The sequence below is a fragment of the Vipera berus genome (assembly GCF_964194415.1).
Source record: "Vipera berus genome assembly, chromosome: 7".
In the NCBI taxonomy this organism is placed as follows: domain Eukaryota; kingdom Metazoa; phylum Chordata; class Lepidosauria; order Squamata; family Viperidae; genus Vipera; species Vipera berus.
In genome coordinates this window covers 53386672-53411662 of record NC_138209.1, presented here as the reverse complement: position 1 = coordinate 53411662, position 24991 = coordinate 53386672, and the positions used below count along the sequence as shown (strand labels likewise).

Below are 24991 nucleotides of genomic sequence, written 5' to 3'. Positions count from 1 at the left end.
ACACCACCAGGATTGACCAATGATAGAGACCATGATTGTTGGAAATTAAACAAAAGCCTGTATGGATTAAAACAATCAGGTTACGAATGGAATAAATGTATAGTCAACGAGTTCAGTGCAATAGGTTTTATAGACAGTGATGCTGATCCATGTTTGTTTAGGAGAGAACACAATGGAGTGTTATCTTTGCTTCTATTATTCACAGATGATATTGCAATCACAACAAAAACTGATCTAGAAGCACAGAACATTATTTCAAGGTTGGAAAACAAATTTACAATTAGGAACCTTGAGGAAATAAGCCACTATTTGGGGCTAGATATTGTAAAAACAAATAGAGGTTTTAAGGTGTCGCAAGCCAGTAAAATATCTCAGTTATTAAAGAGATATAATATGGAACTTTGCAAACCAGCAAAAACTCCGATGGCTATGGATTTTAAGGACACTTATGTTGAGAGTCCTGTATCTGATAAAACTATGTACCAATCTTTAATAGTTAGTCTTATGTATCTGAGTAATTGGACTAGACCTGATATCTCTTAGTGTCAACCAATTAGCCAGATACAATAATGAACCAATTGTTAGACACTGGCAAGCAGCTAAAAGGGTATTGAGATATTTGAAGCAGTCTATTCACTACTTGTTATATTTAGAGCCAAATCGAGTTAATGCTTACAGCATATGCAGATGAGAGTTTTGCTTCTGATAGCACTCGTAAATCAACTTCAGGGTTGGCTATAATGTTGGGTGATTCTTTAATTGGATGGAAGTCTATCAGGCAAAAGCACATAAGCCTGTCTACAATGGAGGCTGAATTTTCATGTCTATCAGTGTTATGTACAGAACTGCTAGTGTACAAACAATTATTGTTGGATATGGGTTTAACTGTAAAAGATCCATTTATTGTATATGAGGACAATCAAGCTGTGATAAAGATGGCAAACAATGCTGCAGTCAGAACAAGATCCAAACATACTGATCTTCATTACTTGAATGTAAGACAATGTGTCAAAGACAAATTAATACAATTGGAATATTGTTCATCTGATGTAAATATCGCAGATCATTTCACTAAAGTCCAAAGTGCTGTGAAACACAATACTAGCTGTGAAAGAATTGGCATAAGATTGTAAGAGGGTATATATTATTCTACCCAAAGGGGAGAATGTTAGGCATATGGTGATAGCCTACATAGTTGGGTTGAAAATATATAAACCATGATGTTGTGACTTTAAGATGTTAATTGGCCAATGGGTGTGTAAGTGTTCTCATGGCCATAAGAGGGAGCTAGGAACATAGCTTCTTTCTCTCTGAATTCTCTGCTCTCTCTACTATTACTGTTTTGCTGTACTGTTGGTTTATTATTGTGAGAAACCTGAATAACTGTGTATTGACCTCTGGACCGGTAAGAAGACTTTGTATTTGGAATACTCCTTGGACTGTTACTATTGTGTATGACCTGGACTGTTAATTTTTGACTGTGCATTTTTGTTTTTACACCACCTCAAAAGTAAAGTACTTTCTGTTTTCACAACTCAGAGTTCTCTTGTGGTTACTGTGTGACTCTTACTGCTCTCAGTACCCTTCCTTGTCTGTGCAACTCCTTGGTAGCACAAGGAGCCCTCTGCACAACAATTCCTAACACACCAGGACCATATGGATTACACCCCAAGGTTCTCAAGGAACTGGCAGATGTGATCTCAGAACCACTGAACTATATCTTTCAAAGATCCTGGAGCACTGGGGAACTACCAAAGGACTGGAAAACAGCTGATGTAGTTCCCATCTTCAAAAAAGGAAAAAAATGGATCCAGGAAATTGCAGACCTATCAGCCTGACCTCAATACCTGCAGGGTGAGGAGAGGCAAGGCAGGGGGCAGGGCAGGAGTGCCATTGCTGTGGGCAAGACAAGGCAGGGGCTGGGGCGGCTGCTGCCTGACACCATCGGCCCCCACACACAGCGAGCGCATGGGGGCCAACTGTGTCCATCAGCAGCCACAGCTTGCTGGCCCCTCGAATTCAGCATGATGTGGCTGTTTGCCTCCAGCTGAGGCCATTTGCTGCGATGCACGCAATGAGGCTGCCATGGGGCCGTGAAACAAGCAGGGCGGAGGTAAAGAACTGGAATACCAGTTTCTTACTGCTGCCTGGCTTGTTTCATGGCCTCATAGCTGCGGTACTGGGCAGGAGGTGGCAAACGGCCAGTTTTGGCGCAACATGGCAGTTTGTCTCTGGTCGTGGCCATTTGCCGCCTTGCATATCACACCCAATGCAGCTGCCATGAGGCCACAGAACAAGCCGGATGGAGGTAAGGAACCGGTATACCAGTTTCTTACAGCTGCCTGGCTTGTTCAGCAGTGTCATGGCAGCACTGGGCGTATTGCGTGTATCGCATATTGCGCCCAATGCTGCTGCAATGCGGCTCAGCTGAAAGCAGCCGTGGAACAAGTGGGGCAGGTTTCTCCCTCACCTGCCCATTCAGCTTTGGTGGCTCTGTAGGCAGAGCTACGAAGTTCTCTTCTCTGACAGAGAACTTCGCAGCTCTGCCTATGAGCCACCAAAGCAACAGGTGGAGCACCGGAGGCTCGGGGAGGGAGGGTGCTAAAGTGGGTGGTCGGACCATTGGCAAGAGCAATGCATCTGAGCGGAAAGCGGCCTTGGAACAAGTGGGGCAGGAAAGGAAAGAAATCCTCGCTCTACCCAGAAATTGCCTCTTTCCTTACCTGACTTCCAGCCCTGTACCTTTTCTCCTTCGCAATCCACCACCGCTGCATGCAGGGAAACAAAGAAAGGGTTTTTTGGGGGAAAAAAGGTCAATCAATTCCAACTTTGTGATCTTTCACAAGAAGTTGGAACTGCCTTTTTCCCAAATACCTTCCATCACCATGCAGGGTAAGGTTGCCATGCCCGCCCCCACTCAGATGCCTTCACCTCCCCCAAGCTTTTTACTAACCTGCCTTTCAGCTGCATTCCATTTCTCCGTTTGCTTCTCAGCCTTCGTCGCATTTTTGTAAATGCATATTGGTAAAAAAAAAGTTCCATCAGACTTTCTAACTTCTTGAGATCTCACGAGAAAGTCTGATGGAACTTTTTTTTTTTAACTGATAAGTCCCACATACAGGGAAGGCTGAGAAGCAGAGAAAGAGAATGCAGCTGAAAGGCAGGTTAGTAAAAAAAATGCTTGGGGAGGGGGGGGGCGGGCGCAGCAACTTTACCCTGCGCGGGTATTGTTGCAGGTTGCTCATGGACGGGACTGAAGGCCTAGGACTGGGGCGATGGCGCATGTGCCCACAGAGAGCTCTGTGTGTGCCACCTGTGGCACGCGTGCCATAGGTTCACCACAGGTATAAGGTTTCCTCCCTGGGCAGGAGATGACCTCCAAGGTCCCTTCCAATATTATTATTATTAGCAAAATTAAAGTTTATTAATGAGGCTCAAATCTAATAGGTATGCTCCCTATTGTTTAGTTTATTTGTTTTTGCACATACAAAAATAAATGGTGCTGGCTAAAAAGAAAACAAGTTTCAAAAGAATTCATGGATGTCATGCTAAAATGCTAACATCACCTTTACTGAAAAGCTAATAATGAAACCTAAAGTTCCAGGTTACAAGTATTTCAAATTAACACTGCTAGGCAACAATGGACATGTCATATGGGGGAATTCACTGGAGAAATCAATTATGATTGGAAGAGTTAGCAATAAAAGGAAAACAGGCCATCAGAGTACATGGTGTCTGGACATCGTCAAAGCTGCCACTAGGCAGAGAATAGAAAAACTCAAAGAAGCAGTGCAAGATCGTTAAATGTGGAGAGACTTGCCTTTTGAATAGCCAAGTCACACAAGACTGAATAGTCATCATCAGGCAGCAATAAGATTTTAAGTTTTTAAGTTTTAAGTTTTTCTTTTTTTATTTTACATACTTATTTCATATGGCTTTAGTATAGCTATTAGAAAATATATTTTAGAAAGAATGTACTGCACTATATTAAAATTAGTGTTAATAATAAAATTATTCAAATTTATGAACTACCTTTAAAGTTATTTAGTTGACTAATGATTTTATCCAAATGATTAGTATTTTGCCTGTACGGAGGAAATATTTTACTAAATTTGACTTTTGTTTTGCCCCATTTTCTACAAGACTACCTCCTCTTGAACCGCGAAAAGGCTTCACAAAAACTGTCTTGAGCGAAGTCTATAACCAAGCTTAAAGAGCCACGCTTTTAAAGGTGCTTCAATGCAGCAAGTTGAAAAGCAACAGCAAGGGCAAGTTCCGCACTTTATTGCTTCCAGGAGACAGACTGCAGCAAAAGACGACGAAGCAACTGCTCTATTTTCCTCCCTCCCTCCCCAACTGGCAGTACAGATTTCAAAAATCAACTGCTGCACGAAGCGCCGCCTCTTCTAACCAGGTGTCCTCTAACAAGCGTCAGTTGGATAGACATAGCAGGTGGTAATGCGCGTATAGCAGCGTAAGATCTTTTCATATCCATCCCAAGATCTCGAAGGAGATCTTGTTTTCATGCTTCAGCCTAGTAAGGCGACAGGAGAGAAAAGAGCATTCGGCGCTTTTCCGAAGGCTATTCCCCACAGCCAGTAAACTGGTTTGCGCACGCGCGTCCAAGCGAACACCGCTAAGCCGCCGGTTCGATCGCTTTGTAAATACAGTCCTGTTTAACACCAGAGATGCATTTTGGGATTTGTAGTCTGTACCCTCGCTCCTTTAATGGAATGCGAGACGGGAAAACTACTTTTCCCGTGAAGCCCCAGGGAAGATGAGGAAAGGCGGAGGAGAAAAACAGCATTGGGGCAGGTTGTTGCTATTGCAATCTGGAAACATCCGAAAAGTATTCAGCACGTTGAAAAGAGTGCGGAAAGGAGCAAAGAGAGTTGAGCTGTGCGCAGCTTTACTAAGGAAGGAGACGATTTTTGATTATTTCGGGGAGGCAAGATTCTGAGCCGCGGCTTTGCTTTTTACAGAGAGAAAGGAGGCGGGAGGGTGGCGTTTCACGTTCTCCCCTCAGTGTCAGTCTTGGGACCAAGAGGAACGGGCATTTTTTACTACTCTCATCTATAGGATTCGGGGCGTGTCGGACTCGGTTTGTCTTTCCCACATTGCAGTGTAGCCCTTGCCATTGCAAGAGGACTGCAAGAGCCCAAAGGACTGCAAGAGGCCGAGCGACCGTCTTCCGATCACCTCCTGACAAAAGGAGACGGAGGCGGTGTCCGGTAGCGGGGCGGGGAGCGTCAGTAGCAGGAACGCCGCCCAGTTGAGTTACTTCACTTTAGCGGGCAGCCCTACCGGAGCTAGCCCGCAGCTTAAGCAGGCGGGCAATGAACGGTTTTGGCCCCGAGGAAGTGACCCGCGGCGGGGGAGAAGCCGCCGCCGTCCCGGCCGTTGTAGCTAACGCCGCCGCCGCGGTGGAAGTCCTGCCGCCCCCGCCGCCCCTTCCGCAGCCGACGGCCGGGCTGGGAGCGACTTCGTCGGCTGCTGCCGCGACAGCCGCAGGCTCAGCCGGTCCCCTTGGGTCTGCAGGACCCGGTGCTGGGCAGTTATGCTGCTTACGGGAGGAGGGCGAGAGGTGTAGCCGAGCTGCGGGCAACGCTAGCTTCAGCAAGCGGATCCAGAAGAGCATCTCGCAGAAGAAGGTGAAGATCGAGCTGGACAAAAGTGTAAGTGTCTTTAATCTGCGGGGGGCTCCTGGCTTTGGTTGACCTGGGGTTATCCCTTGACCCTTTTAAAAGCCGCCATCGCCAGCCCCATATAACCCTCAGGAGTGGTGGTCACGGTAAAGGAGACAAAAGCGAACCGACTACAGGAAATGAAATGGGAAAGATGCTTTTCCGGATAAACCGAACGTTTTATGCTTTGCTTGTGTCCATTTCTAGTTTCTTTAATTTTAGCATGATTTGGCTGGTTTTCACTCTGAAAAACAGCTTTATTGAATGAAGGAAAATTGTCCTTTTCTTACAGCTCATTCTAGCTTTTTGTGGCACTTGTGTTTTGTCCATGTTAGGGGTATGCATTAAATATTTCTTTGCATGTAGAAGGCTTTAGACCTGGAAAAGACAGTGGCGATTTCCCTGATTTTTGTCTTCCTCCTTGCATATCTTTTAAGGGTTAGCTGTTACAGAGATTTTTGTTCGTTTTTGTTTGCTCTTGCTGTGTAGTTTGTGTAGTTTGGCTGTGGGCTGAAGCTGGAAAAGCCGAGCCAAAGGCCAGGTACTGGCCTTTGTGGGTGGTTGGAAGTAGCTTCTCTTGTTGCTCTTTTATGCTTTTGTCTGTCTTCATCTTCTTCTTTTCCCCTTGAACATGGTGATGGAATTTATCATAGTCTTGTGAACGGTTCTAGCAAGAAATTGCAAATATTGTTTATCACTGTTCCTACCGACTGTTGGTGTGCATATGTGTTTCATGGAGCACTATTTGTTTCCCACTGGAGAGGACAGTACTTGACTGCTCCGCCTCATGCTGCAGCGTTGCACATCCCATTTTGCCATTCTGTCGTCTTCCTTTTGGCAGCCATCAAGCTTTTAGAAAAGCTTTATTTTTAAAATACAAAATGCCCCAAAATATATTCCTCGCTTCTGCATACCTTGTTAAACAAAAGAACCAGAAAAATCCCTTTAGTGCAAGACATTCCTAAGAACTTAATCCAGACGTCTGTCAGCTTCTAGCTCCCTAATGTAGAGCGGATAATTGTGATTTTTTTCACCAGAAAAAACAAGCCTGGAATATGTTTCGTTATCAGTATTGATGCAATTAAAGAGTGTTGTTAAAAGTTGGCAGTGTATGCAATGGTTAATTTGAGAAATCGCATGAAGATTTGCATTTTGAAAAGGAGGGGTGATCTTATTGCTTGTTAAGCGTGCTACTTATTCCTAAACCAAAACAAATGCAGTGATAATAAACTCTTCCAGTGTGATTCAGGTTAATAGCCCAACTAGAACATTTATTTTTACTAGAAAATTAGAATTCAGTGAGATATTCTGTCTTTAGGAAATGGATTTAGAATAGTTACTTTATGGTACACTGCTAAATACTTTCTGGACAGGAAGCATTGTTAGGCTCAATACAACAAATAAATATAGTTAGATGTGTAATTCTTATCTGTTCTAGAACTTTGTGGGGGCTTTCATACCATACTGGGAGTGCTGTATGAAAATTAGTGCATTTTTCATGTTGCTTTGCATTAATCAGGATATCTATAGGCAAACTAACATTGTGTTGATCTACAAATTAGGTGCACACTCTGGAAGAAATAAGTAAAGCCCAGGTCCTAAAGCATAAATGACTGTCATATATACCTAGTGGAGAAAGCATATTTCTTTATTGGATTTTTCTTCTTTCTGTTAGGATGTGTGTGTGTGTGTGTGTGTGTGTGTGTGTGTGTGTATGCATGCATGCATGCATAATGTGTGGACAGTCTTGTGGAACTTTTTTGTATGATTTGTAATCCTGATGTCAACTATAAGACTCCAGGATGGTCTGCCTATTGTCATTCTGATCTCCATCCACTGCATTGTCCACCAAAAGAGGGAAAGGAAAATTGAGGAATGTGAGTGATAAATTATCTATCTGTACATATGATCCTGAAATGTATATGAAAGCAAGCAAACTGAAATTGTCTGGTAACTATTGAACAGAAGTAGATAACAAAAACCAAAATCAACTTATTGTCTTTTGCATGGAATGAAGGAAGTCAAACATTAAAGGACACTGTCTATTTTATTTATTTATTTATTTATTCATTCATTCATTCATTCATTCATTCATTCATTCATTCATTTATTGGGTTTATATACCGCCCTACTCCCAAAGGACTCAGGGCGGTTTACAAGGCAAAATTTAAAAACAATACAATATAAAATTAAAATTAAATTAAATTAAGTCTAGCCGCAAAAATTAAAATCACAATTTAAAAACATTAAACCCCTCAGTCCAGACCAGATAGCTCAAAGAGCCAGGTTTTTAGGTCCCGGCGAAATGAACAAAGGTCGGGGGCAGTCCGGAGTTCCGTTGGCAGTTGATTCCATAGGGCAGGCGCGCCCACAGAGAACGCCCTCCCCCTGGGGATCGCTCGTCAGCAATCCTTGACCGATGGTACCCTGAGGAGGCCCTCCCTGTGGGAGCGCACAGGACGATGGGAAATTGACGCTGGCAGCAGGTGCTCCTTAGATAATCCGGGCCCATGCCATTTAGGGCTTTATAGGTCATCACCAGCACCTTGAATCTCACCCGGAGGGCGACTGGAAGCCAATGCAGCTCGCGGAGAAGAGGTGTTACATGGGAGTATCGGGAGACTCCCATCACAACTCGCACGGCTGCATTCTGCACCAGCTGAAGCCTCCGAGTGGTCCTCAGGGGCAGCCCCATGTAGAGGTGCTAATATCAGTAGAAAGGGTGAGAGCTTCCTTAGAAGAACAAAACCTAAGAGTCTGGGTCTTGTGAGGTCAAGCCATGTTATCAGATTCTATATTCTTGCTATAAAGTTATCCTTTACTCAGCTTTTGAAAGTCCTTTGTATTATTTCAGAGAATATATAAACTGTAATCTTGTGGGATTTGAGGCTCTTCAGTATTCTTTAGGTAAATATCCTATTGATCACTATAGTTGTGAGTGCCAATAGAATATAGTTCGTTGCATCTATTGCCAAACTCTTTAGTTCTTTACTGAAGTGAGCATTTTTTCCTGAAACAACTTGTTTCTGTGGTAAAAATAATTCTAATATTGTATAAAGGTAAAGGTAAAGGTTCCCCCGCACATGCGTGCTAGTCGTTTCCGACTCTAGGGGCCGGTGCTCATCTCCGTTTCAAAGCCGAAGAGCCAGTGCTTGTCCGAGGACATCTCCGTGGTCATGTGGCCGGCATGACTAGACGCCAAAGGCGCACGGAACGCTGTTACCTTCCCACCAGAGTGGTCCCTATTTTTCTACTTGCATTTTTACGTGCTTTCGAACTGCTAGGTTGGCAGAAGCTGGGACGAGTAACAGGCGCTCACTCTGTTACGCGGCACTCGGGATTCGACCCGCCAAACTGCCGACCTTCCGATCGACAAGCTCAGCGTCCTAACCCACTGAGCCACCGCGTCCCTAATATTGTATATACATCATTAAATTACCCATACATTTTTTTCTTAAGTGGCCATTACCACTTTATAACTTTTTTTTGTTACTGTTTTCAAACCAAAGTATCTATTTTGCATAGAATACAGTTAGGAATTTTACTTGCAATTTAATATTCTAAAACATATTAGAAGCAAAATAAAATTGCTAAGTTGTTTGAGAAATGAACATTTCTTTTTTTTTTTTGAACAATTGTCATTTTTCTGTCTATTCATTTTGTATATACATAAACAGTATTCATTTTCTTTGCAGTTTACCTAGCTAGTAGGATTAAATTAGGGTTAAAAGGCATTTGTTAAGCCATGATATACTGCAGTAACTAAGGTACCAAATTTCCTCTTACATGAACTTGTACAATCAGATTAATATCATTGCCTTGCTTACTATATATTAATAAAATCATGTGCATGTGAATTATGACTACAGAAAATGTTACAGAGAGGCATGTTAAACTATCTCTCTAAACTTTCAGGCAAGACATCTTTATATTTGTGATTTCCACAAAAACCTAATTCAGAGTGTCAGAAACAGAAGAAAGAGAAAAGGCAGTGATGATGATGGTGATTCACCAGTGCAAGACATTGACACTCCAGAGGTAGATTCATTTTTTTCCTCAGAATTAATATCTGCATAATTCGTATGTGATACAAAAGCAGTACTTTGTTCTAAAACTTGGTGGCTTAGATATTTGTTGCATCTCATTTAGTGCTAAATATCATGTATTATTAGTTTTATATAGCCATCCTAATTTTTGCCTAATTGTGATTCCAGACATGTCAAATACTCCAAATATAAGGTTTACTTTTAAGAATGAATGATTTGAGGTAAGAAAATATAAATGCCAGTAAAATATGAATTATGACTTTTGAGGTGAACAGAGATGTATTTCAATAATATCTAGAACACATTTATCCATTTCAGATTATATGATAAAGAATTGTTAAAGAGTTTTGTATTTTAAGTTCATTACTTGAATGACATAGTTAATTTTACTGCAAGAAACTCATTGTCTTGTAGCCTATTCTAATAGCTGCTTTCTGGATTTGTGGCACTACCCACCCACCCCACCAATGCCTCTCACTTGAAATATTTTAAAACAGTTTCTGCAGACAGAAATTGGGACCTTTCATTGGTGTAAAATATGTACCATCCTTAATCAGAGAGTTACAGTGGCACTATTTTGCTACACATTACAAAATGACGAGCACCTAGCTCAGGGGTCAGCAACCTGAAACAGTGAAAGAGCCACTCAGAACTGGTTCCCTCACAAAAGGAAAAACTGGGAGCCGCAAAAAATGTGTGCACATGCGCGTACATGCGTGCATGCACAGAACAGGGTTTGACTGAAGAGTGGAGCCAAGGCGAGATATGCACCTACCCTGCATATTTGAATTGATTGGTTGAACTTTTTTAGTCCCACTTTTTTTTTTTTTTGGACTGCACATGGCAGAGGACTGGGAGCCGCAGGAGACGGCTGAAAGGGCCACATGCGGCTCTGGAGCCATGGGTTGCAGACCTGTGACCTAGACATACCCAATTCCAGCAACCGTTCTTCATAGCCTCCAATCCCCTAATCATCTTTTTGCTCTTCTCCGCACTCTTAGGGGGTCTCTCTCTAGATATTAGCCATATCTTCTGCATGTGGGCACGTGCGCGCGCACACACACAGCATGATTTCCCACACTGACAGGGAAAGCTTGAAGGAAACTAAATGGTTCACCCTAAAGAACTGTGTCTTTCGTTCAGCTTCAGTGCAAGTCTCATTCTATTCTTCTGTCCAGCATCCTCTCTGTCTGTTTCCCCACCTGTCATTTTATGAATCTTCTAACTTATTTTATTACTCTTTATTCAATTTTAAGGCCTCCCACTCCCTGAGTGATTTTTGGGTGGCTTACCAGAGGGTTAAAAGATCAAAACAGAACCACCACTTAAATCACAGGGGGCAGTAAAACAATCACACTGTGGCAAAACCTGGTGTTCAACATTTTAGTAGATTCTCACATTGTCCTGGCTTGGTGCCTAAAGGAAGAGTTAGAGATCTTTAGGGCCTTTGGGAAAGTTGTTACCATTGTACTGAATCTTGTTCTGAAAGCTGACCGAGATGAGTGAAGGTCCTCAGTTTCCTTCAGGAACCTCTGGAGCTGCATCCTGACCACTTGGACTTCACGTCAATTGGCTGAGCCATAGCCCAGTGTTCCACATGGCACCTTCACTTAAAAAGGACATTGAAATGAGTTGCTAAATGATAAGCGATTCAATTCTGTGTTATGGGCCACGTAGTTATGCTTACAGGAGAACGGAAATCCAGTGAATAAGACGAGGAGGTGAAGTAGGTGGATGCTTCACCCACGTATGGTCAAGCCATGTTTTTCTAGCTTTCTGGAGGGAGGTCGAGTTTTACCTTTGCATTTGTTAAAATTTCCCTCCATTTTAGGACAGCCAGGATGACCATTTCTGGGTTCTTCTGACTTAAAGGAGATAAGGCCCCTTGGCACCAGGTTTTGATGGAGGTGATTGGCTGACTTCCAGCCGTGTGGTAAGGAGCTTGTGGTCAAAGACAGAGCTCAAGACAGCCATCCATGAACTGGGTGGCCTGAAAGTGCCTTCAGGGTATCTAGATCCATGATAGTGTGGGAGTATGAAAGGAGGATCCCATAACAGTATCTTAGAGGAAGTTCTTCCTTCTTCCTGGTCCATCCATCTCAGTGGTCTTCAACTAATGAAGGTGTGCAACTGAAAAGAGTCAGAATAATAAGAATAAGAATAGAATAGAATAGAATAGAATAGAATAGAATAGAATAGAATAGAATAGAATAGAATAGAAAATATGGAATAGAATAGAATAGAATAGAATAGAATAGAATAGAAAATATGGAATAGAATAGAATAAGAATAAGAATAGAATAGAATAAGAATAGAATAGAATAGAATAGAATAAGAATAAGAATTAGAATAGAATAGAATAGAATAGAATAGAATAGAAAATATGGAATAGAATAGAATAGAATAGAATAGAAAATATGGAATAGAATAGAATAAGAATAAAAATAGAATAGAATAAGAATAGAATAGAATAAGAATAAGAATAGAATAGAATAGAATAGAAAATATGGAATAGAATAGAATAGAATGGAATGGAATGGAATAGAAAATATGGAATAGAATAGAATAGAATAGAATAGAATAGAATAGAATAGAATAGAATAGAATAGAATAGAATAGAGCTGGAAGGGACCTTGGAGGTCTTCTAGTCCAGCCCCCTGCTCAAGCAGGAGAACCTATACTGTCTCAGACAGGTGAATGTCTAGTCTCTTCTTAAAAATTTCCAGTGATGGAGTGTCCACGATTTCTGGAGGCAAGCTGTTCCACTGGTTGATTGTCCTCACTGTTAGGAAGTTTCTCCTTAATTCCAGGTTGCTTCTCTCTTTGATCAATTTCCAACCATTGTTTCTTGTCCTGCCCTCTGGTGCTCGTCCTTCCCTCTGCCTTATGGCTGCCCCTCAGATACTGGAAGACTGCTATCATGTCTCCTGTATTTCTTCTTTTCTTTAGACTAGCCAAGCCCAAGTCTCGCAGCCGTTCTTCGTATGTTTTGGTCCGCCTTTGATCATCTCAGTTGCTCTTCGCTGAGTTTTTTTCCAAACTCTCAACAACATCTTTTTTTGTGATAAAGTGACCAAAACTGGCTGCAGTATTCCAGGTGTGGTCTTACTAGGGTTTTAATCCTGGAATGCAAATGAATGCTTCTATTTGACCACAGATTTTTCAGCTTTATTTAGAGGTTTCACACCCAATGTCCACTAGCAAGCTTCAGCAATAATTCTGCATTTTAAGGTCTTCCTGCCTAAACTCCCCTTTTCAGCCTTTTGGTTCTCCTTTTTTTTTAAGCAATAAAAGCATCAGCAGCTTCTGGGGTCACGGCTGGCAGATCTTGCTGAGGGTGGTACTTGTGGAATTCCACTTGAGAGGCCTGAAGGAGAAAACAAGGGAGCAGAGCTTGTAAATAAGTAATGGGAACTTTTCCTGATGTTTTCCCTTTTGAAAGCACTGAAGGAAAGAGAGGGGGGAAACACTGCAGAGGAGAGGCAAAAGGATGTTGGAAAAGTAAGGAGTTCAGGAACTGGCAGGCAAGAAGTCCACCAATGGTTCAGAAGAATCCATTTCCACGATCGGCAAAACCTGATAAGAATAACAGAATAAGAGTGTTGGAAAGGACTATTGTCCCTTCTGTTGGAGGTCTTCTGCTCAAGCAGGAGACCCTATACCATTTCAGACAAGTGGCTGTCCAATCTCTTCTTAAAAGCCTCCAGTGATGGAGCGCCCACGATTTCTGAAGGCAAGTCCTTCCATTGGTTAATTGTTCTCTCGGTCAGGAAATTTCTCCTTAGTGCTAGGTTGCTTCTCTCCCGGCTTAATTTCCATCCATTGTTTCTTCTCTTGCCATGCTCTCCAAGTGTTCTTTCCCTATGCAAAAAATTTAGTAGAGCCAGCTAAACCCTATAGCAGGTTATCTGTCCCTCTATATCCACAGAGGGTAGTATCAAGAACATGTGGAATAAATTTTATCAATGGCTAGACCAGGGGTCAGCAACCTGAAACAGTGAAAGAGCCACTTGGAACCGGTTCCCTCACAAAAGGAAAAACTGGGAGCCGCAAAAAAATGTGTGCGCATGCGTGTACATGCACACATGCACAGAACAGGGTTTGATTGAAGAGTGGAGCCAAGGCGAGATATGCACCTACCCTGCATATTTGAATTGATTGGTTGAAATTTTTTAGTCCCGCCTTTTTTTTTTGGACTGCACATGGCAGAGGACTGGGAGCCGCGGGAGACGGCTGAAAGAGCCGCATGTGGCTCCGGAGCCGCGGGTTGCAGACCTGTGACCTAGCTCAAAATTGCATACAATATTTGCAAGATAAAACAGGTTGACAACTGTAGCTTAAAGAATCATGTTTCTTTCTAGGTTGATCTGTTTCAGCTGCAAGTAAACACATTAAGAAGATACAAAAGGCACTTCAAATTACAGACCAGACCAGGACTTAATAAAGCACAACTTGTTGAAGTAAGTGGAACTTTATTTTTTCTTTTGAGTACAAAAAATTAAATGTGCCATAATACATATAGTTTTTCTGAATTGTAGCTTTTAAATGTTTTAGTTCTGTGGGCTTCTTTTTGTCCTGATGATTGCTTATGTTTCTCTCCAAGTATATTTCTGCAAATCTTTGCTATTCTTTCATGTTGAGATCTATATGGGTGGGAGAAGAGTCTATAGCTTTGACATATATTGGTACCACATCTTCCTCCTCTGTACCTGCTTGGGTGTTGAAATCTGTAGAAGAGGCTCTCCTCTAAGTTTCCACTTTTGGAAATTATGCATCATGTGCAGGTGCAAGAAAATGTCCTTTGGGTAACATCCTCACTTATATTATAACTTTCCTTTGATCTTTAGAATGTAGTTCAAGACTGGCCATTTCAAAAGACCTTTAGTTTTGTTTTAAACTTTAAAGTTTAGTTTAGTTTAGTTTTAAATGAAGCTCAAATTAATATATAAGAAATAGTTTTATACATAAAATTGAATGAAATACTATGCAGATTATGAAGAACTTAAGAGGTGGATTCTAAGTTAAAAACATGTCTTCATCTGCTTGTAAAATTGCAAAATGAAAAGCATGGAGGCAAGCAACTATAACTTGTCATAAATACATAATGGCTACAATCTGAATTGGATTTAACTCCTAGAAAGACAACTTGAAGACATAGTAGAATTCCTTGATAAATTTTGGCTTACAATGTTACAACAGTGAAAAATGAGAATTGTAGAAACAGTGGAAAACAGTGGAAAAGCAAACCTAGGCTTCGAAATTATCAGAAAAGAGATTTGGGAAAAAAAGCTGCAGGTATTAGCCACTGACATTTGGAGAGTATTGAATTGGCTGTCTATTCTCAGATGCCTTAAAACTGAATTAAGGAGAAATAAAACAGAATTGATCAAGCTTGCTTATATTAAGTGTATATTGCCAATTATCTTTTGTTTAGTTTTTTAAAAATATTTTATGCTGTTATCCACCTAGACATCATAATGGAGATATGTATGGGTAGCTATGTAAATGGAATATATAAATAAATAATGCATATAGAGAATTGGTCGAAATAAAAATATTAAAATAGGTTAATAGGTTAAGTATAATTAGTAGAGTAGATTATATCACCAAATTTAACCAGGGGTATTACCAAAGAAACTACTATTACTAATTATTATTATTATTATTACTATTATTGTTGTTGTTGTTGTTGTTGTTGTTGTTGTTATTATTATTATTATTATTATTATTATTATTATTATTATTATTATTATTATTATTGCCAGGAGACCACAATACTATAACAGTAGTTTGGCTGCCAAGGTACCAGCTCTGTTGCAGGAAATGCTTGTACACTTCCCATGGCGCGCCACAAGAGGCAAGCTGGCTTCATACTAGAAAGAAGCACAAGTGGTTCTTCCTGCAGTGTCATCAAGGTCTCCTCCCTCCCCAGAGCTGCCACGCCAAAGGGCACAGCAACTGGGAAGATTCAGAGGGTGGAAATCTGACTGCCTGCATGGAGCACCAGCTCATTCTCTTACCAAAGTGGTACCTATTTTATCTACTTGCATAGAACATGCTTTTGAACTTTTAGGTGAACAGAAGCTGAAGTGAATGACGGGAGCTTACCCCATACGCAGTGCTAGGATTCAAACCACTGGCAGAGAATATCAACAACGACATTAAGCCACTCAGCCACCGTGCCTCTTAAGAAAACTGATAAATTGTAATTTATGCACAGATGAAGCAGTACTTCTAATATGAAGCAATACTTCTGGTTTTCATCAAGTAACAGTTGATTGAATCAAGCTCACTTTTTGTGTATCTTGAGGATATTTCAAAAATTTAGAAAACTTCTCCAGTTCTTCGTTCTGTTTAGCATAAACTTGTCCTATAGGTATAAGTTGAAAATTTGGTTACCTTATCAACGCATAATTGTCCCAAAATGGACCCTTGGAATGTCAGTGTATGTTTTTTTTTAATTTGTGCAAAAGAATAGTATATAATAAAGGTGGGATACAAATAAATTAATATTAGATCCTTAACTATATAAAACTAAGAAAAGTTTTTTTTAACTAAAAAAGATGGCATTTATGAGTAGTTGAATTTTCAAGTGTTCCAAAATATTATAGAGAAATAAATCCATATTTGATAATGTATTAAGCTTATTTTTACAGATTACTTAGGTCATTTTTAATATATTGCACCATTTCATTTATTTTATTTATTTTATTTATTTTAATTCCATTTAATTCCATTTATATCCCGCCCTTCTCCGAAGACTCAGGGCGGCTTACAAGCTTAGCAGTAGCCTTCATTTAAGATAGCCTAATGGGTATCTTAGTTTTTTTATTATTCCTTAATCAAAGCATGATAATTATGTTTTTAATTTTGAATGTACTTTTCAAGTAGACTGGTATATTAATGCTTCCATTGTTGCATGAATTCCTTAAAATATTAATAAATTGTTCTTATTTTAATGGCTTACTTCCAAGACCCTTGACCAATATTTTTTTCCAATATATAGACAAATACTTTTTTTCCCCCTCCAGATAATTGGATGTCATTTTCGGACTATTCCTGTGAATGAAAAGGATACCTTAACCTATTTCATCTATTCAGTGAAGAATGACAAGAACAAATCTGATCTAAAAATGGATAGTAGTGTACACTAAATAAACAAAATTAAGACTCACAAACCTAAACACTGGTTTGGATATGCTGAGCTTTCTTTGTATTAGTATTCAAAGTATTCTGATGTTATTTTTCTTGGGAAAAATGCTATTCTCATAAATTAGGTTTCCATGATGAAAGTATTTTAAATAAATACTGTTGATGTTCCTGTGCCTATATCTGAATAATATCTGACATTTGTGTAAGCTTTAATATTAAATCTCCATTTCATTTATTGAAATCAGAATTATATCCAAAGAATATTTTAAGGCCTTTATGCATTAGAGCTCTTATATTTTCTCAGGTATATTTTTTAAAACCCTTAGTAACTTCCTAAGCAAAATTTAAAGATTATGTAAGGCCACACTACCATTCTAGAGATTTGTCCCTTGACTAAATTAATACCTGTTTGTGTATAAGGCTGAGAAACATTGGTTTGCAAACTGTTTCATGCTAAGTAGTTTTGTATGATGTCTGAATTCATTGATTATTGCATCTGCATTGCAACTGCAGAGGATTATTACCTTGGAATGGAAGAACTTTGAAGTAAATAATAGAACTACTTTTGTTTTTCAAAGCACACTTCACCCATTTGAATGTTGCTTATGCTTTTTAAATACATACAGATTTTATAATGAAAGTGTTTGATCAAGGATAAGTACATTTAACTATAATATATTCCTTGATGTCTTTGTATGATTTTGAATATTTGATTTCAGATCTGAATGACCTCAGATGCTCTTGGTTGCACCATTTGTCCTTTATGTTGTATGATGAAAGTAATGATAAAAGACAATGCTTGTTTTTTCATCTCAATTTTTTTTATTGTGTGTAAAGTCTGTATGCATTTAAAACTGATGTAGACTTGTTTGAATACTCCAAGCATGATTTGCCTTCTGTGTCATGCCTACTCTGAATCATGATTTAAATGACATTGTTGAGCCTTAATGCTCAGTTGTGGCATTAAGGAACCAATTTTTTTAATTTTAAATAGATTCATTATTAGGGTATGCAGCTCTGGATGGGATGCAAAAATGGTATTTTTGAGACATGTGATCATACATTCTGAATCTGAGCATTTCTTAATGATGCTGCATTTGTTTTCTGGGCTTGTTCAGGGTCTGTAAAGATTCAGAAAAAGAATCATATTTAACTAAGGAGGAACTGGTATTGATAAGCATGGCATTATACCTCAAAGACATATATATTTTCCTGAAATCAGGTGGCTGCTATGCAGCTTTTTTAAAGAAATAGCAAGAAGCATAGTCATGCTTGGTATTTCTTCAGTCATGCAGCACCTTTATTTTCACATCAAATGCTGGAAGTCTACTTACATATTATGTTACAGTCTATAATAAACCATTTGATTTTTGTGGTCAGAAACTAAACTATAATTTTATTGGGGACGCCTTATATTACTGTACTAACTGCTACACATTGTATAATTGATTTATTTTCTTCAGTAGCAGACAAGCAATATACAGTTGCAAGAAAAAGTATGTGAACCCTTTGGGATTATGTGGAGTTTTGCATGAATTGGCCATAAAATGCACTCTAAACGTCATGTAAGTCACAACAATAGAAAAACAGTCTGCTTAAAATAATACTACACAAACATTAGCTGTTGTCATGTTTTAATTGAACATAAGATGGAAACATTCAGTGCAGGGTGGAAAAAGTATGTGAACCTTTCGACTTAATAAATGGTTGACCCTCCTTTGGCAGCAATAACCTCAACCAAACGTTTCCTGTAGTTGCAGATCAGACCTGCACAATGATCTGGAGTAAGTTTGGACCACTCCTCTGCACAAAACTGATTCAGTGTAGCAATATTCTTGGGATGTCTGGTGTGAATCACTCTCTTAAGGTCATGCCACAGCATTTCAATCGGGTTGAGGTCAGGACTCTGACTGGGCCACTCCAGAAGGCGTATTCTGTTCTGTTGAAGCCATGGTTTTGTTGAATTACTTGTATGCTTTGGGTCATTGTCCTGTTGCATCACCCATCCTCTGCGGAGCTTCAGTTGGCGGACAGATGGTCATACGTTTTCCTGCAAAATGTCCTGATAAACTCTGGAATTCATTTTCCCATCAATGACAACAATCCGTCCAGGCCCTGAGGCAGCAAAGCAGCCCCAAACCATGATGCTCCCTCCGCCATGTTTTACAGTGGGGATGAGGTTTTGATGTTGGTGTGCTGTGCCTTTTTTTCTCCACACATAGTGTTGTGTGTTTTTCCCAAACAACTCAATTTTGGTTTCATCTGTCGACAGTATATTTTGCCAGTAGCGCTGTGGAACATCCAGGTGCTCTTTTGCAAACTTCAAACGTGCTGCAATATTTTTTTTGGACAGCAATGGCTTCCTCCGTGGTGTCCTCCCATGTACTCCATTCTTGTTTAATGTTTTCCTTATTGTAGATGTGTCAACAAAAATGTTAGCAAGTGCCAGAGATTTCTGTAGGTCTTTAGCTGACACTCTAGGATTCTTCTTTACCTCATTAAGCATTATGTGCTGTGCTCTTGCAGTCATTTTTACAGGACGACCACGCCTAGGGAGAGTAGCAACAGTGCTAAACTTTCTCCATTTGTAGACAGTCTGTCTTACCGTGGACACATAAACATCAAGGCTTTTGGAGATACTTTTGTAACCCTTTCCAGCTTCATGCAAGTCAACAATTCTTGATCGTAGGTCTTCTGAGAGCTCTTCTGCAAGGCATGGTTCGCATCAGACAGTGCTTCTTGAGACCAGTAAACCCAAAACAGGTGTGTGTTTTTAAAGGGCAGGACAGCTGTCAGCAACACATCCAATATCATCACACTGGTTGGAGTCAAGGTTGGCTCACTCTTGGTTCCAATTAGCTCTTGGAGAAGTCATTAGGCTAGGGGTTCACATACTTTTTCCACCCTGCACTGAATGTTTCCATCTTATGTTCAATTAAAACATGACAACAGCTAATGTTTGTGTAGTATTATTTTAAGCAGACTGTGTTTTTTTATTGTGACTTACATGACGTTTAGAGTGCATTTTATGGCCAATTCATGCAAAACTCCACATAATCCCAAAGGGTTCACATACTTTTTCTTGCAACTGTAGATAGTCTTCAACGTGCGACCACAATTGAGCTCAAAATTTCTGTTGCTAAGCAGAGAATAGACAATCAGAAATAAACAAGTGATTGCCGCAACAGTTTGCCAGTTGACTTTTACGTTGTCAAACATTGCAGGGCAATATATTTCAGGAATGTGCATCAGAGCTGGGACAAGATTTGTGTTTAGGGAATTAATTGCAGATATTTATTTTTTTGACATGCATTTATAAGGCCACCCAACTCAGCTGATTCTGCCAGTGGTTCCTACTCAACCCAGTAGGACTTACTTTACATAAGCATGCATATGATTTCCCAACAGCATGTTTTTAACAAGACACCTGCCTATAGTAGTCTTCCTATTCCATGCTAAAAAGCTAAGCAGACTGCATGTTACATTCCTACTTGACTTAAAAACAAATACAATAAAAACATTTTAGCAGCTACAAAGATACAGTGAACGAAAGCTGCTTTGCATGAATATCTTCAACTGTCAAACTACTGTTAGAATTTGTCATGTTAGCAGTCTCAAGATTTTTTTGATGGCAATAATTTTTGAAATCCTATTGAACAGAAATAATCTTGAAATATCAATAGGAATTAGGATGTTCCATGTGGGCATTCAAAAGACAAGAATTAAGGATTGTCATTGCAGCCTTCCTTCAGAACTTTCCTACATGCATGTAGAAATAATGATGTCTACTCCAGTACATTCTTGCTTTCTGCTTCATGAATGTTCATTAGACCTACAGTGGATATAACATTTCAGATGAACTCAGCTATATTGATGGACTAGTATCCAAACATAATATATAGTGCCAGAACTAATGACTTCTATTTTGAAAAATGACTTCATAAAGCTTTTTAAAATACTTAAGATATTTTGTTTTTTTCCTTATAAAACTATTTTTTCTCCAGAGTAAACATACATATTAAATTGTTCATACTGAAAATATTTTAAGATTCTGTTCTCTAATCATGATGGGTGCTAATACAATAGGAATGGTCAGTTCTGACTTTGATATGAGATTTGAGTATGAATCTACAGTATATTCAGAAGAAATAGAATTTCACAAAGATCTACTTAAGACGTACAGGATGGCAATGTAAAACATAATCTAATGCAGGGCTTTTCAAATAGGCCTTTACTTTGTCATCACCAGCACCTTGAATCTCACCCAGAGGGCAACTGGAAGCCAATGCAGCTCGTGGAGAAGAGGCGTTACATGGGAGTATCGGGAAACCCCCATCACAACTCGCGTGGCCACATTCTGCAACAGCTGAAGCCTCCGAGTGGTCCTCAAGGGCAGCCCCATGTAGAGGGCGTTGCAGTAGTCTATCTGGGAGGTCACAAGCGCATGGGTGACTGTACGTAGGGCGTCTCAGTCCAGATAGGGCCGCAACTGGCGCACCAGGCGAACCTGGGCAAAAGCCCCCCTGGCCATGGCTCCTATATGATCTTCCAAACTGAGCCATGAATCCAGGAGGACGTCCAAGTTGTGGGCACTATCTACGGGGGAGGACACCTCACCCCCCCATACTTAACGATGGAATAGATTGGTTAATCTGAGATGCCGGTATGCACAGCCACTCAGTCTTGGTGGAATTAAGATGAAGCCTGTTTCTCCCCATAGAGACCTGGACCGCCTCCAGGCAATGGGACATCATATTGAGGGCATCACTGGGTTGGTTCGGGGTGGAGAGAAAAATCTGGGTATCAGCATACTGATGATACCTCACCCCAAAACCACGAATGATCTCACCCAGCAGCTTCATATAGATGTTGAACAAGAGGGGAGAGAGGACCGACCCCTGAGGAACTCCACAAACGAGAGGCCTCGGGGCCGACCTCTGCCCTCCTGCCAACACCGACTGCAAGCAGCCCAGGAGGTAGGAGGAAAACCACTGTAAAACAGTGCCCCCCACTCCCAACCCCCCGAGACGCCGCAGCAAGATACCATGGTTGATGGTATCGAAAGCCACTGAGAGGTCTAATAGGACTAGGACAGAGGAACAACCCCTGTCCCGAGCCCGCCAGAGATCATTCACCAGCACGACCAATGCCGTCTTCAGCATTGAGCGGCGGGTTACCTGGGCTAAAAGAGATTCTCTGTTTAAAATATTGGACATTGATTCTTCGTTTAAAATAGTGGACATTGATAAATAAGCTAAGGAGGACATCTAGTGGTGGAAAAAAGAGAAGAAGAATGAAACCTTTGTAATTCTCTCTGTTGATTGTGTGACCTTGGAAAGAACACCTGCAATAAGATAAAGTTGCTTTTTTATGAGACTGAGACTTTAAGCTACTTTTGTTGAACTTGAATAAGTTTAAACAGACATTGTTTTTGCTACAGACTGTAAACCTCAAAATGACTTCATCTAATATTACTAGACTTACAAAAAAAACTTCCTCTGCACCCTCAGTTGGTCAATCCAGCCCTACAACACAGGGATCCATTGAAGCTATGTTGCAAAGGGAAAAGACTACAGTTCAAAGTGAAACATAGACCTCATTAAAATTTATTCAGGATCTTATGTTGAAGAATCAAGAGATGGTGGAGAAAAATCGCTTGGAGACACAAGGGAATCATAAAATTACACAAGCAACATTGGAGAAGTTAAATGAAGAAATGATAGATATAAAGGGGAAATTGGAATCTCAAAATCAAATGATATTACAAAACCAACAGAAGATAAATAAGATTGAAGAAAAAACAGGTGATAATGACAAAAAGATAGAAATTTTATTGCAAGAAAATGAAAAATTAGACAATGAAATTAAGATCTTGGAGATCGCAAATGCGGGGCATTATTTGAGATTCCAAAATATTCCTGAGGACAGAGCAGAAAACACAGAAGAGGTCATTATTGATATCCTGGAGGACACTCTGAAAATAGATCGGAAATTCAACTTGAGCTTGATAGGGCTTTTCGTTTCAATTCAAGTTATGCAAGAAAAAATAAATTACCAAGAGAAGTACATGTATGGTTTGTAAGGAAGTCAATAAGAGATGAAATATTATGAAAAGTAAGAGATGAACCAATACAATATAAAAATAAAGAAATTGTGGTTTTAAAACAGATACCCAAGAGAGTTAGAGATTCTCGAAGACAATACTATTTCTTGACCACAAAACTTATGGCTAATGGCATAAATTTTAGATGACTGATACCAGAAGTTATCTTAATAAATTGGAACAATACAAGATACAGACTTGATTCAATTTGGAAAGCAGAAGACTTTGAAGAGAAGAATAGATCAACTCTGGATGAAGGAGTAAAAAGAGGTCAAGAAGAAAGTAAAGAACAGAAACAAACAGAGGAGGAGATCCAAGGAGCAACCGCACAAACAAAAGAAGAGAAAGAGGAAGGTCTCCAAAAGGGGGAAGATGAAAGACTTGTTAGAGAACAAAGAACTACCAGATCGGTTAGACCAAAATATAAGTAATGGAAATGGATAAAGAGAGTGGTTTGTTTTCAGTAAATATAAATGGATTGAATTCTCGAATTAAAAGAAACAAGATTTTTAGGAAATTATGGAAACTAAATTTGGACATAATTTGTTTGCAAGAAACACATATAAAAGCACAACATTATAAACTATTGGAATATCCAAAAATTGGAAAACTTTATTACGCATCGGCACAAAAAAAAAAAGAGGAGTAGCTCTATATATTAAAGAGACAATAAATTCAAAAATGGTGTATTCAGATGAAGAAGGAAGAATATTAATGGTAGAGATTTATTTGCATCAAAACAAATATTATTAGTGGCAATATACGCACCGAATAACAATCAGGACAAATTTTATAAAAATCTACATAAAAAATAATAGAAATGGAGTATCAAAATATTTGTTTACTAGGAGACTTTAATGCAATAATAGATGGAAAACTTGACTACAAAAGTAACAAAATAAAGAAAAATGGTAGAGGAAGACTACCTAAGACATTTTTTGATATGGCAGAGGAAATTGGAATTCAAGATGTTTGGAGGGAAATAAACCCACAAAAATTACAATATACTTTTTACTCAAATAGCCAGAAATCGTGGTCAAGAATTGATATGATTTGGATGACCGCGGATCTGAGAATGAATGTGCAGGACATTGAAATAGAAATAGGTACATGGGCAGATCATAACCCTTTGAAAATGACTTGGAAAGAGATACAAAAAAGGCTAAGATGGACTTTAAACCATTCTATATTAAAAGAAAAAGAATTTATAGAATTAAAAAAAGAAATGGAATTTTTTTTATAAAGAAAATAAAAAAGTTACTAAGATACAAAATTTATGGGACACAGCTAAAGCATATTTCAGAGGTATATCAATATCGTACATGGTAAAGAAAAATAAACAGAGAAAACAGCAATATACATTACTAAGAGAGAAATTTGGAAAATTAGAATTAGAATTGCAAAAAAATCCGCAAAGAAAGACTTTAAAAAGAGATATGGACATGGTAAAATATAAACTAAACTTGTTAGAAAAAATGGCAGAACAGATTAAAAGAGCGAAGCAAAAATTTTTTGAAAATGCCAACAAACTGGGAAGATGGTTAGCTTATAAACTTAAAAAAACAGAAAGAAAGAAAAAATGATATACAATTTGCTGGATGAGAAAGGTTATTTACAATATAAAAATGAAGAAATAAAAAATATAGTTAAAGAATTTTATAAAGACATATGATAACAAGGAGATTCCGAGAGAGAAGATTGTAACATATTTAGGAAATAGTAATCTTCTGAAGATTTCAGAGACATTTAAAAATATGTTAGATGAAGGAGTTACAATGATGGAAATAACAGAGGTTATAAAGAGACAAAAAAATGGTAAAGCTCCTGGCCCAGATGGACTTCCGGCAGAACTATATAAAAGTTTGCAAGAGATACTAAGTGATCCGTTGAAAGATGTTTGTAATGGACTTTTAATAGAAGCTAAAATGCCAGGGACGTGGATTGAAGCAAATATTTCTTTAATACCAAAAGATGATTCAGATCTGACCCAGATCAAGAATTACAGA

At 39.3% G+C, this 24991-nt stretch overlaps 1 protein-coding gene across 1 annotated transcript; it reads left to right on the top strand.

The window, feature by feature from the left end:
* The first annotated feature begins 4687 nt into the window (after positions 1 to 4687).
* Positions 4688 to 18224, top strand: SAP30 (Sin3A associated protein 30). The gene is made up of 4 exons (XM_081332754.1): positions 4688 to 5675; positions 9600 to 9722; positions 14092 to 14190; positions 16762 to 18224. Exons 1-4 carry the CDS (start codon positions 5337 to 5339, stop codon positions 16882 to 16884), a joined length of 684 nt encoding a protein of 227 aa, XP_081188880.1. The 5' UTR covers positions 4688 to 5336; the 3' UTR covers positions 16885 to 18224.
* The last annotated feature ends 6767 nt before the right edge of the window (positions 18225 to 24991 follow it).